This window comes from Aricia agestis, chromosome 16, assembly GCF_905147365.1.
Source record: "Aricia agestis chromosome 16, ilAriAges1.1, whole genome shotgun sequence".
Taxonomy (NCBI): domain Eukaryota; kingdom Metazoa; phylum Arthropoda; class Insecta; order Lepidoptera; family Lycaenidae; genus Aricia; species Aricia agestis.
In genome coordinates, this window is record NC_056421.1 from 2,702,869 (window position 1) to 2,717,615 (window position 14,747).

General features: G+C 36.6%; 1 protein-coding gene across 1 annotated transcript; it reads right to left on the reverse strand.

Annotated features, from left to right (window-relative positions):
- Positions 1–3,692: 3,692 nt before the first annotated feature.
- On the reverse strand, positions 3,693–13,754 carry LOC121734956 (mediator of DNA damage checkpoint protein 1-like). Its single transcript, XM_042125606.1, has 8 exons — positions 13,591–13,754; positions 13,402–13,503; positions 12,558–12,653; positions 11,792–12,010; positions 9,093–11,586; positions 8,576–8,728; positions 8,141–8,290; positions 3,693–4,197 (listed from the first exon to the last, which is right to left on the reverse strand). The coding sequence occupies exons 1-8, from the start codon at positions 13,666–13,668 to the stop codon at positions 4,010–4,012; spliced, it is 3,480 nt and encodes a 1,159-aa protein (XP_041981540.1). The 5' UTR covers positions 13,669–13,754; the 3' UTR covers positions 3,693–4,009.
- Between the last annotated feature and the right edge of the window lie 993 nt (positions 13,755–14,747).

Genomic DNA, 14,747 nt, shown 5'->3' on the forward strand with positions numbered 1-14,747 from the left:
TTATATGTGTTCAACGATTACTCCGCTGTTTGTGAACGGATTTTCAAAAATGTTCTTTTGTTGTATAAGGTATTTGTTCCGATTGATCCGGTTCCGAGTTGGTACCATGTTCACAAAAGTGGTGATCTGATGATGGGAACCATGAAGACTCCCAATATTACTTCTTTATTTTCTAAAAGTTTACTATTAAAAAGCCCGGCCGCACATTATTCGAATTTATTATCAGAAAAAGTCAGACGCTCATACATTTTGACACGTCAGAATTCTGATACGGCCTTTACACTCGCGCTTCGTCCCTCGCCTCGTGGCTCGCCTCGTCCCTCGTGCGAGGCTCGTGTTGATCGATGGTTAATAAGTTGCCTGTTTACACTCGCGTGCCGAGTTCAGTCGTCTTTGAGCTAGCAACAATGAAGGACGTCGAAGTTTTAGCAGCCATAAGTTTGTGCGTACTGGGCTTATACTGCTACGTCACTAATTTAAATAAAAGGAAGCTAACTTTTTGGCTTTTCTTGTGGCATTTATGTTTAGGGTCCTAAATCGTTCTTTTTGAAATTGTTCTATGAACTTAAATGTTTCAACTTGCGACCAATCCATTATATTTTGACGACCTCTGTGGCTCAGTGGATGGGCTGTCGGTAGCTCAAGCCGGGGGTCGCGGGTTCGAATCCCGCTGACGGAACAAAAAGTTTTCAAAGTTCCTGGGTCATGGTTGTGTATTAAATATGTGTATCATATAATAAAAACCTTAAATATATGTATAGTATAAAAGTATTAAATATATTTCCGTTGTCTGGTACCCGTAACACAAGTCCTTCAGGTACTTAGCACGGGCCCAAACTGGCGTGGTGTGATGCGTCCATAGATATTATTATTATTATAATACGATGCATTTTTGTTTTTGCGTATTTAAAACTAAACACAACCTGCGCGCACGATGTAGAAGCCAGAATGTAGCGGGAGGGCGAATGTAAACACCCACTCGCGTGCGACGCGAGGTCCTTTGACTCGTGCCCCAAAAACCTCTCCGGACGCGAGCGCCGCGAGGGACGAGGCGAGCCACGAGCGTCTGTTCACACTCGCACCTCGCCCCTCGTCTCGCGACTCGTACGCGAATCTAAATGGGCTATGATAGTATGCGGGGTCCACAACAAAATGTATGAACAGAGTACGATCAGAAATTTTGGATAATGTACGGTGGGCTAAAAAAGGAGACAGCACCTACTTTTTTCTATTCACAGAATATTCAGAGAGGAAGCATATAAGCTTGTTTTACGTAGAAAATTTAGATGGTTCTGTTCGGAGCAGAACCTTCTAAAGTCTAATTTGAGGGAGATACAATCGCTTTTTAAATGACACGGCTCACGTGTCATACGCCACACGTTAAAAACCCATAAGACGCCCCCGGCGTTGACGGCCCCTACTTTTTTTCAATTCACAGAATATTCAGAGGCGAAGCCTATAGACTTGTTCTACGTGGAAAATTAATATGATTTTGTTCAGAGTAGAACCTTCTAAAGTGTAATTTGAGAGATATACAATCGTTTTTCAAATGACACGGCTCCCGTGTCATACGCCACACGTTAAAAACGCGTATGACACGGCTCCTGTGTCATCCGCATTGAATCGGTTAAAGTTGCATCTACGTATTTTATGTAAATAATTAAATATTAATAGTTAATTTTGTAAAAACTTGTGAGACTTTAGTATTACATATAAATATATTATAAGCAAGTCTTGTATGGAATATTATATTTCTATTAAATGTAACTTGTATATGTATATGTGAATTTTAATAATAATTAAAGTTGCATTTATATTATTTTGATTTTCTATTTCATTTCCATATATTGTAAAAAACCCAATTATTATACATAGTCTTATATATAAAAATGGATTTTCAAATGTGTTAGTCGCGCTAAAACTCGAAAACGGCTGAACGGATTGGGCTGATTTTAGTCTTAAAATATTCTTAGAAGTCCAGGGAAGGTTTTAAAGTGACACGAAGTTCACCGGGACAGCTAGTTATTTTATAAAGGTAAAAATTAGGAAAACTACAAAAATATAAAACAAATGCGTGTTTATTTATAACTAACAAGTGATTTATTTGTTAAAGCTATTTTATACAATGTTTATCAAAGATAGGTTTGTTTTGTTTCTTATTTGCTTTGAACAATAATTTACAAAAGGCATTTTTACAACTCTGCACAAAAGGCATATTTTACGACACAGCTACTGTGTCGTAAAACATGCCATATTATGAAACCTATGACATAAATTATTATAAAATGGTGTAAAATAGGCACTATTATAGGCCGTCAAGAAAGTGATGAAATTAAAAAGTGGCAACATGTAGTGTCATCCCTTTCAAATTAATCTAAGAAAGAAGGGATGAATACGATGTTGCCACTTTTTAATTTCTTCACTTTCTTGACGGACTGTACTTTTTTAATTCATGCTTATTGCTCCAAGTATGTTCTGTTTCGACTATGGTTTATTTTTATGCATTAAAATAGTTAAAATCAATATTAAAATCCAAAAGCAAAGGAAAGTCGGTTTCAAAATTTTAAATCAATTACTAAAAACTTTTGAAAAATCTGCGCAAAACAGTTATTTTCATAATATGACACAAAAAAATTTCTTTACTTACATTAAAATGGATATCTGTGTTTATTTTTCAGATCATTAAAAATATACAGGTCTTCTAAAACTAAATAAAATATAGTTAAAATGAAAATCAGACAGTGACAATAAAAGGAAGAGTAATATTACAAAGAATTTAAATTAAATTCTAAGGGCCTGATTCACCACTTTCTGATAAAGTGCTGAATAGACTATTCACAACTTTTTTTTGACAGATTCTCCATACTTCATCTGTCAAGTTAAGTGGTGGATAGCCTATTCGGCACTTATCAGGAAGTGGTGAAACCGGCCCTTAATATAATATGGAATTGATATTTTTAATGATATCCTTGCGAACATGATAAAAATCAAATTAAAAAAGTTAAATAAATATCACTGGGTATAATTTTAAAAAGGATACCAAAGTTTCCTACATTAAAATGTTTGTATACATATTTTATGTATTTCTATAACTAAAGTACTTAAAGTATAGTTTAATATGAAAGTAAATAAACAATAAAATGCAAATAAGAGATGATAAGGGCAATCAGTAATTTAAATTGCGGCGCATTTTCAAAGATATATTTTATAACCACATTAGGTCATAAAAATATATTGTAACATTGCATTAAATGCATGCGAACTAACATAATGCATTTTTATTATGGAGGCACTTCACATGGCTATTTGTATTTGCGTATTTGACGTATTTGCCCAATTATATTCTATGTTACTAACGTAACTAGATTGGAAGTTTACGGTAGCAACGCGTTGCCACTTCGAAGATGCCTGCAGGCATATCTCACATACATAATGACATAACGAATATATGACTTGACATTGTCTTTTGAACAAAAAAGTGGTTACGCATTTCTGAGAATCTTTTGTAAGACATTGCTACTCTAGTATTTTAGAAACTCATTGTATTTGCCAAACAATCACCATGTGTAGACGGTATGTTTGACATAGCCAGTTCTTCTCGCAGGGTTAGTTCCCGAACCGGTGGTAGGCATCATGTAGACTTTCAGAGAACATTAATTGCAAAAATTTATTCTGAATTAAAAAAAATGAGTTTGAGTTTTGATACCAAATATAAATAGCCATGTGAAGTGCCTCCATTAGTGGCACATATTATGTAATGCACATAGTAAAGTTTATGGGTCCTTTTAATCTCAAGACATAAAAAAAAACAAATTACAGTAATTGTGATGGGTTTGGAAATGAGTTTATACAATGGTGGGTAGTTTTAAAGGCGGGTTCGAAAAATTATTATTTGGGGCTACTAGCCCAACAACTTGCCTGCTATGCCAGCTACAATTTTTGCAGGTAGTCCGAAAACTTATTTGCGGGTAGTCTGACAACTTATTTGTGGGTAGTCTTTTTGCGGGTACTACGCCAACTTATTTCCTTCAATGTCCAGTTCTTGTCTGAGTACCCCCAACAGCACTAGTTCTGTGGACACTATGATTGCTCCCTTTCGTTTGTACTTCGGCCAGAGCGGCCTGTCGGCGGGACACGATATGCACAGCCAATTCTTGCCACCTTCCTTCCATGTGCCGCCAGAGCACTCCACTATCACTGAAAGTGAGTACGATTTTATTAATATCTTTATTTTATTGATATTATAAAAAAGCGCAGATATCTATTTGCCCGTTAGTCTGTTTACTCTTCACACTTAGGCTGGTATTAATAGCCAGTACTTAAGATGCGACCCGGTCTCAAGACGCGGTTCGGCTCTGTGTTTGGTCCAAATTTTGATAGCCAACCAATTACAGAGCCTGAACCGTGTCTTGAGACCGAGACGCATCTTGAGTACTGACTATTTATACCGGCCTTAAACTTTAGACGAATTTTGTTTTTTTTTATGAAATAAGGGGGCAAACGAGCAAACGGGTCACCTGATGGAAAGCAACTTCCGTCGCCCATGGACACTCGCAGCATCAGAAGAGCTGCAGGTGCGTTACCGGCCTTTTAAGGGGTAATAGGGGAGGGTACAGAAGGGAATTGGGGAGGGTACGGAAGGAAATAGGGGAGGGTAGGGAAAGGAAAAGGGTAGGGGATTGGGCCTCCGGTAAACTCACTCACTCGGCGAAACACAGCGGAAGCGCTGTTTCACGCCGGTTTTCTGTGAGGACGTGGTATTTCTCCGGTCGAGCCGGCCCATTCGTGCCGAAGCATGGCTCTCCCACGTCAGAATACGTCGAGATACGTCGATTGCTTAAAACGGGCAATGTTTATTTCAGCAAATGTATAGTGTATCGCGACAATAATTTCAAGGCAACTAAGTCGCGATTAACATCTTGTTATTTGAATGACAGTACGATTCGCTAATAAGCAAGATCACAATTAGTAGTGTCAGAGAAAATAGGGACATGCAAATATGCTATTAAAAACGTTAAAAAAATATAAAAGGGCCACTGCAAGGTATTATAAATCAAAATATTTTATAAAATATAGTTTTTTTTTAATTACGAATTAAAAGTAGGGAGTGCCTCCGCTGCCGGCGCTGGCTCCCAAAAATATCAGTAATGGGAACCGGCGGTAAGTATACTGCCGGCAGCCGAGATATAAAACAACGGCTGCCGGCACTGGCACTCAAAATGGGAACCGGTGAAAATGCGTTAAACGCTGGGTGCCGGTAAACTTTAAAAAAGAAATAATTATAATCTCAGATATTCAACTTCTTAACCGACTTCCAAAGGCGGAGGTTATAATATGTTCGGCTGTGGATATTTTAGTTTTTTTGTGATTCATTTTCATGTACCTGCCTTAGTAAAGCTAAGGCAGGTACATGAAAATAAACCTTTTTTCAGCTACCAAAAAGTAAGATTTTGCGCCACAGTATATCCCAATATTCCCAATGAGGTTACATTTAAAGGCATACCCCGTGGTACTTCCGACGGTACTGAACAGAACTTCAGACTCCTTATACATTTTAGAGAGTTTCAGCGTTGTTTAAAGAAGCAATATTACGCTACTATGCAGATCACATTTATCATCATCATCATCACTATCATTAAAATATGCATCCTCACATTTGTACTTTTCATAGTCCTTTAACTCAAGACTGATGTTTTTGATCATTATTCTCAATTCTGTCATTTGACAAGCGATGTTTAACGAATAGGCGCCGGAAGCCTAGTCGGCAAACATCGCGTGACTTCGGCAAACTTCGGAAAACGGCGCCGCCGCGCCGGCAGCCATTTCGACAAACCGACGCCGGCAGAGGAGGCACTCCCTTAATAGTAACTTGAAACGGAATAGATTGCAAAATACCAATCAGCGTTCAGTGACTTCACACGTCCCCGCGTTCCATTTAGCGTTAAAAACGATCAAGATGCCTCCATTTTGGGCGTTTTGATCGTTTTTAACGCTAAATGGAACGCGGGATATGACAACTTTTTGATAGGTACGATCAGGTGCGGTACTCAATAATAATTGTCAAACGTGATGACAACTATAGATCCGTTTTGGCGCCAAAATTTAAATTTGACAATTTTAAACCGCATTTTTTGCTGTAAATTCCAGTATTTTAATTTTTTAACATACTTGTGGTCTATTCTACTTGGAGTTCTTTAAAATAAACACAAAAATAAAAATATCGCATATCTCCCCTATTTGGACGGAACTATGTCATTGGTTTTGATTATGTCAAGTCAATAGTCAAATCATAATTGAACCCATTACCCGACCCATTACATACAGTTCGACAAGGCTATATTTGAACGTGGCGAGAAAAGGAACTAAACGCTTCTATCATACGAGGGCTGCTATTTATGTATCCGGAACTGGCCACTTACAAGAACAATATTTAAAAAGTAATTACAACATTTGAAAATACAACTCTTTGGTTGAAGAATACATTTTGTTTCATGTGACTGTCAATTATTTTTCCATTGTGGCGTCATTTTGAAAATTGCGTGTCTTCATTTGCCATGGATTTAACGCGTGAACATTTTCGTGCAATGATTTACTACGATTTTCGGCGTGGGCTAAATCAACAACAGTGCTTTATTCAACTCACCGCAACTTTTGGAGATGAAGCACCATCAAAAACCACTGTTTATCACTGGTACAGTGAGTTTAATCGTGGGCGGTCTATGCTCACGGATGAAAATAAAGAAGGTCGCCCAAAAACAGCTGTTGTCCCACAAAATATAGATGCTGTGCGGGAACTAATAATGCGTGATCGTCATGTTACATATCGCGAGATAGAGGCGTCCTTGGGCATAAGTATGACGAGCATACATAAGATATTACACGAACATTTGGCTGTAAAAAAAATATGTTCGCGTTGGATTCCGCACAACTTGACAATCGATCAAAAACGGGCTCGTGTCGATTGGTGCAAAAAAATGATAAAAAAATACAACCGTGGTACGTCAAAAGCCGTTTATAATATCTACACAGGTGATGAATCTTGGATCTATGCATATGACCCCGAAACTAAACAACAGTCAACGGTGTGGGTGTTCCAAGATGAGCCGAAACCAACAAAAGTTACTCGTGCAAAAAGTACTTTGAAGCAAATGGTCGCCTGTTTTTTTGGAATTAATGGACATGTGGCTACAGTGCCATTAGAGAATCGTAAAACGGTTAATTCTGAATGGTATACGACCATTTGTTTACCAGAAGTCTTTGAAGAAATAAGAAAGGACAACCGACAACGCAGAATCATATTACATCACGACAATGCTAGCTGTCACACCTCAGCTGAAACAACTCAGTTTTTGGAGGGTCAAAAGATCGAATTGACTGGTCATCCGCCGTACAGCCCTGATTTGGCACCTAACGATTTCTTTTTATTTCCATACGCGAAGAACAAATTACGTGGTCAACGTTTTTCGAGCCGCGAAGAGGCTGTTGATGCGTTCAAAATGCACGTTTTGGAGATACCTCAATCAGAATGGAAAAAGTGCTATGAAAATTGGTTCCAGCGTATGCAAAAGTGTGTCGATCATCGCGGCGAATATTTTGAAAAGCAATAAAACCATATTAAATGATATATGTTTGTTTCTTTTTTTAATTCCGGATACATAAATAGCAGCCCTCGTAGAAAAACGTCATTTTTGACATGTGTTTGACAGTTCTTCTTTACCAGCAGAGCTCCCGTCAATGTCACCCACGTTCAAATAAAGTCTTGTCGAACTGTAGGTCCGCCATCTGCCTTTTTTATGAAATTAGGGGGCAAACGAGCAAACAGGTCACCTGAAAGCAACTTCCGTCGCCCATGGTCACTCGCAGCATCAGAAGAGCTGCAGGTGCGTTGTCGGCCTTTTAAGAGGGAATAGGGTAATGGGGAGGATAGGGAAAGGGAATAGAGTAGGGGATTGGGCCTCCGGTAAACTCACTCACGCGAAAATGCGAAACACAGTGCAAGCGCTGTTTCACGCCGGTTTTCTGTGAGAACGTGGTATTTCTCCGGTCGAGCCGGCCCATTCGTGCCGAAGCATGGCTCTCCCACGTGAAATGCCTATGTGCCTATGAATCCACTACTCGAATGTTAAATAGAAGCACTTACTTTTCATCTCCTTTGCGTTGGGCACCACTTTTGGCGTCGAAGACACTTTGTATCCCTTCAAGAAGTTGCGTCTACTTCTTATTGTCTTCTGTAAATCGAACTGGAACCTTTGCTCCGACACCGCATCCCTTAAAATGTACTGATTCGGGTCTGGAATATTAAAAAAAACAAAGTGAATGCTAGTCAAGGCTAAAAATTAAAAACCATGAAAACAGTTAAGTATTGAAAAACACAAGTGACTGCAGATTTCCAAGATATAAAAAATAAAATCCTGTCTTATTAATAAGGGGTATACTTTAAGTAAATAAAGTTATGAGCTTTGGCAATATTTATTTAGCGTTATAAATTTTAAAAATCTTAGCAGTCTTTGATTGCTAAGAGCTTTTAGCAACTTAGTTGTACTGTATTACTCAGAGATCTTCATCACCAACTCACCCAATATACAGTTAGCATCAGCACAGGCCTGTACCCACGCTGGCCCCACCACCGGCCTGCCCAGTCCGACTGCACACAGCAACTTAAATGTCCGCTTGATCTGTAATGTCAGCACCACGGTGCAGTGCATCACATCTGACACTACTATCGCACCTGAAAATTAAGGTTACTATAACACCCATATCTCGGATCTCCGTAGCCTTAAGGAAACCGTACATTTTTCCACAAGACTACGGAGTTACAAATGGAGACCGTACATTTTTCCACAAGGCTACAGAGTTACAAAGGAAACCGTACATTTTTCCACAAGGCTACGGAGTTACAAAAGGAAACCGTACATTTTTCCACAAGGCTATGGAGTTACAAAAGGAAACCGTACATTTTTCCACAAGGCTATGGAGTTACTAAAGGAAACCGTACATTTTTCCACAGCAAAAAAGGGACGGGAAAGGAAATACTATCCTATTTCCATTCCCGTCCCTCTACAAATCTCCCAAAGTAAATGGTTTTTTCTTACCTAAACTTTCCAACTTATTCTTAACTTCCTCGTTTGGAAATGCTGTGAAGAGTACATATTGCGTATCAATCGTGTATCTTCCACCAGACATTTTAGGTTTTTTCGCACTCGGAAACTGAGGCTCGGTCGATCTCTTCAACGCGTTAGAGGAATCGAGACTCGATTCTGAATTCCTTGAAGAGTTGACACTGTAAACTTTACTTTTTTCCGTTTCTTTGGATACTTTCTGTTCGTCATCATCAGCTTTCCTCCGTCTGCTACGTCGAACTGTTTGCTCGGTTTCAATGGATTTTTTCGTTTCTTTCTTTTCTTTTTCTGGTTCTTCTGGTTTTTTTCTTTTCGATTTGACAACTTCCGGCGAAGTAGACTTTTTGTCTGAATCTATATTTTTTGCTCTACTCCTTGTAGTTCTACTGGCTTTTGTTTTGTCTTCAGTTACGTTTAAGTATCCGTCCATAGTATTCTGTGAGTTACTTTTGGTTTGCTTTTTATCTGTACTTTTTTCTTTGGGCTTTCTTTTAGTTTTTTCTGTTTCTTTGTCTTCTTTGTCAGTTTTCTTCTTGTCGCTTTTAGTGGAATCTCTTTTTGTGCTTTTTTCGCTAGACGAAGCTTTAGTAGCTTTATTTTTGAGCCTCGTTAAATTTTCAGTAATAATTTCGTTATCAATATTTTCTTCTTGTTCTGGTAAAAATTTCGGCTTTAAAATGTTTTTAGCGATACTAGAAGTGTCTAGATTACTCAAAGCTTTTGCCGTGGGTTTTCTGACCCGCGTTATAATCCTGGTAGGAAGTGCATCAATTTCAAATTTGTTTGATAAATTCATTTTGGCATCGCTACTCTTTTTCTTTGGATGTCGGAACAATACAGGTGTAGATTGCTCCGAATCATTTTCAGTTTCGGATTCACTGGATAATTCTATCGCATTAGTTCTATTGCTTCGAGTCATGCTGCTTTTGATTTCTTGACTGTCTGGCAAGTCTGTCTCCATAAAGGTCAGCGGAACTTTTTTCGGCGTACTTTCAACGTCAGACAAGCTATCTCCACTCCCCACTTTCTTCGGTTTCGCGACATCAATAAAATAATTTTTGTTAGACCCCACATTAGATTTTGCAGTACTTTCAGAAATGTTATTTGTTCCTGATCCACTAATACCTTTTGTTGGAGGGGATACTCCAATTTGAATTTCTCTTTGTGAACACAAATCATTGAAAACGTCCTGAGTTGAAGCGTAGCAAAAGTCTAAATCATATTTGTCGCTATTGCCTGGTTCAGGTAATGACTTTTTGGATGGGATTTTAATGTCTTTTTTGGTCTTCATAGGTGAAAGTGGTATTTTAAATGGTGAATTGCTAGGTTTATTTTCGGGTAGTAATGGCTTAATGTCATATTTTTTATCGTCCTCTGGAATCACAACTTGTGTTAACATATCTTCTATATTGTCCTCATTTTCATTCACTTGTATTACTTGAGTAAGCATATCGTCAATGCAATCATCTTCATTCGTTTTTATTTTGGTTTCATCTTCTGCTACTATTTGAGTTGGTAAATCTTCTAATGCAAGTTCGTTTTTTGGTATTTCAGTCTTTTTTATCTCGTTCGGCGGCAAAAGGTCATCTTCACAATCAGTCAAGTCATCATCAACTTCCGGTTTTTTCTCGCCTTCTTCATTAGGATGCACATCATCACAATCGGTTTCATCATCATCATTATTATGTTTATCACGAAAATTTTGTGATAAATGTATCATATCATCCTCACAATCAGTAGAACTATCTGATTTAAGGCGCTTATTTCTTTTTGAACCTTCATCTGCGACGCTCTCTTTATTATGTAAAAATCTAAGATCTTGAGTTTCTGCTTCATGTTCCGTTAGTAATGCTTGGGATTCAAAGACCTCGATTGGAGGCTCGCTTTCCATTTCATCAAAAACAATGACATCATCTGAAGCATTATGTGACAAGCTAACTTTATCTGATTTTCGTTCAACAGTATGTTTAATGATAGGTGTAGAAGGTTTACTAACAGTCACAGCTTGGGTTTCAGCTTCAAATATGTCATTTTCTTTCATATCAGTGAAAAAGTCAAGTGCTAAGTTTTCTTGCTCATTAACTTTACATACTGCAGGCAACTTATCACTAACAGGTAGTTGTGTTTCCATATTAAAAATATTAAGGGAATGGCGATTTTCGGGCATCTGAGTTTCTGCTGTAAATAATGAATCCGTGCTTTCGTTATTATTATTTGATACCTGAGTATTCATTTCATGAATATTGTCTGGTATTTTCTTATCCTCTGGGTTTTTTGTTGAAATAAAAGAATTAGGACTACAAATAGTAGTGTTGGATTGTAAATGGATTGAATCAGATTTTCTTGAGGAATTCCAAAAATTATTATCAATCTTCTTTTTTGCTGTTGGTTCTGTCTGTCCAGCAGACTTATTTGCATTAGAATTTCTCAGAGCTTTTGGTTGTGAAGGCATTATGAAGGAATCATCCTGAAAATATTTGTTTTATATTAAGTTTCGACGGATATATTATAATGGTTGTTTAATATTAGGAAACATGGTTTATGGTTAGTTATGTTCAATATTAGGTAACTTAATTTATGGTTAGGTATTGTTTAATTTTGAAGACTGCTATAATATGTAGTCTGATGGGTAGTTCAAGCAAGGTACTTTATTACATAAAATTCTTAGTTACCTTATCACTCATGTCTGGTGATTCCGGCACAGTAGTGACATGGATATGACTGAACTTGGAAACATGACGGGAAACCACTGGTGTATCCGGAATATCAAGAGCTTGGGTCATGGGGAGATCATTGTTATCTTGCAGCACGCTGAATATACCAAAAACCTGCCCCAGTTGCACCATATTACCATTTTTCAGTGGATATGGTATATATGGCTCTAATGTTTTCTAAAAAAGTTAAATATTTTATGCATACTACTTTTTAAAATGCCAATAATAAAATTATTGAATATAATTATTATAATAATATCTCTTATAACTTATAAGTAATAGAGTTCAGAGTCTTGTTTTATATCGTCTTAATCGTCGTTTTAATATTTCGTTGTAAATGTTTTAATATAATTATTTATTATATTCTTAACTGTAAAAGTTATAAAATATCACAAAAATGTTCCTACTGGCCCCATAGGACAGGCATATACCTAGTGTGGGGATTTGTCTTAATCTGAAGTTGTATATTGTATTTTGCTGGAAATAAATTATTTGTATTGTATTTGAATATATTTTTAAATATAATATCTTCTGAAGGACACTAAAAACAACTTAAGCTTTAAATGAGCCTCATAAGAGAGTATTTAGTTGTAACATGTACTAGCAACTACAGTCTGACTTCTTGGTTAAGGAAAATTGTGTTAAATCACTTAACAAAGGAAAACACCAATAAGTATAATGTGGGTAGTGAAGAATATTAGATTTTTAAGCTGTGGTTACTTACATTGTCCAGTTTTGTTTTGTTGGCAGAGTTAAGATCCATTAACATGAACTCGGAACTATTTAGAACGTTTATAACAGCATGATGTCTTGATATCGACTGAAAAAAATTAATACTTAATAATAGGATATAAAAAGTAAAGTTGCAGTTAAAACTTGTATGCATATTATCAGAAATAAGGCTTTTATTTCTAGTATTATCAAGACAAAGTGTGATAGATATATTGTATACAACATTAATGTTATGTTTTCAACATTTAAATTTATATCTTCTCCTTTTAACAAAAAAATCTTATTATGATTTATGATGATAGACTGGGTTCTATGCTTGGAAATTAGATTGACCTTAGTAATAGATTAAATCAATGGGCTCCCAGACTATATGATAATACAGCAGTAGATAACAAGTTATATTTATTATTGGCTTTTATTCAGAACAAGAATACATTTATTTTATACACATTTTAATACCTACACACTAGATTTTCAAGTTCAATTTGCGGCATCCGGGTGCTGCTTGGGGATTGATGGCTTAAATTAAAATTTTATTTGGTAGTGATGTCTCGGTATCTGTATATTCTTCTTTGGCATGCCACTTATGTCCACTTTTTGCAGTCATTTGTACTATTTATTAAACAAGTTGAATAAGCTAATCTTATATCTTTAAACAAGCAATTCTTGTATATATATAATTGGAATCTCGGAATCGGCTCCAACGATTTTCATGAAATTTAGTATATAGGGGGTTTCGGAGGCGATAAATCGATCTGGCTACAAATAATTTTTAAAAATTGTCATTTTATTCGTGTTTTATCAAATAGCTATTATACTGTATACATTATACTTACATTCAGCTGGAGTACAATACTGCAAGTTTCGGGATCTCGGCCTATTTTGTTTGGACCTTTCACCACTGGATATTTTTGGCCACATATTCCCAAAAATCCTATCTAAAATTAATATAAGAATGATTTACTACAGTGCATATTATAGTCTCTATTTTTTTAGATTACAAGTGAATAGAATGTAAACAATACCTGTTCAGGGAGTCGGTTACTCTGTGTCGGAGTTTCGTTGAATGATTGTGTACAAGGAAGTCGCTGTGTTAACTCCATAGTTTTAATGATTTTTTAGAACCAATAATCATATTTGATTTTATTATCGAATTATAACGCTTTCGGACTTCTACAAAAGCGCTCGTATTTTGAAGTTTGTTGTTGACATGAGTAATTTTTTTTTTCTCTTCTTATAATGGCACTTCCGCTATAACCATGGCCAGTGTCGAGCATGTGTCGAGTATAATGTTAAGGCGATTGGCGGGAAAACAATATTCTGGCCACACTAACGAGAAACGCCGTTAATTATCGCGTTAATTCTAAAACATGTTATAGCATTATTGCCTTTAATAAGTGGCATGTAAAGGCGATAATGCCATAACATGTTTTAGAATTAACGCGATAATTAACGGCGTTTCTCGTTAGTGTGGCTCGAACATAATACAATTTTTTCTATATCGTCAAGTCAGTCAGGTCTAAAGTCTAGTCAAAGTCTAAGTATAAAGTCAATACAGTCAAGAAGTCAAGTCGGTCGATTCAGTAAAGTGGTAAACGCTTTACTGAAACTTTCGATGGAGTTTATATTTTGTCTGCTATTTTAGGTTATATTTTAACATATTTCAATTTATATTTTGTCACCAACGGCTACATTCATTCCATACCCTTAGCTAGCTAGCAGCTAGCGCCACTCTTGGAGGATTTTTCAACTGTTATTTACTGCGTACAGCTGGACACTTTTTCAAATATCCCCCATTTAATAGTTCTCCTCCATCTACCCTGGAGGGTAGATGGAGGAGAACTATTAAATGGGAGAGTATGGATACTCTCAACGATAAAAAAAACGAGTGGAGTTTTGTCGGGAATGTGAAATAGTGAAGTTGTGTATTTGTATTATTTTCTTTAAATTGTGTTAATGGGTTGTGTTTTTGTATTATTTTCTTTAAATTGTGTTTTGTGTAATAATGGTAGGATATTAACTATTACTCATTAGATACTCAGAAAGTGATGCAATATCCAGAAACAAGCTATTTTGTGTTCCTTCCAAAACTCCATCAGAAGTTTCAGTAAAGCGTCTACCACTTTACTGAATCGACCGACTTGACTCCTTGACTGTATTGACTTTTTACTTCGACTTTGAC

What these genes read in the sequence shown, in the direction of transcription:
- LOC121734956 (XM_042125606.1), bottom strand. Translation starts at nt 13,668, where the DNA reads ATGGAGTTAACACAGCGACTTCCTTGTACACAATCATTCAACGAAACT. An exon ending in GTATTGTACTCCAGCTGAAT is followed by an intron (nt 12,654 to 13,401) that starts GTAAGTATAATG and finishes AATTTTTTTCAG; the next exon opens with TCGATATCAAGACATCATGC. An exon ending in CACCAGACATGAGTGATAAG is followed by an intron (nt 11,587 to 11,791) that starts GTAACTAAGAAT and finishes AAATATTTTCAG; the next exon opens with GATGATTCCTTCATAATGCC.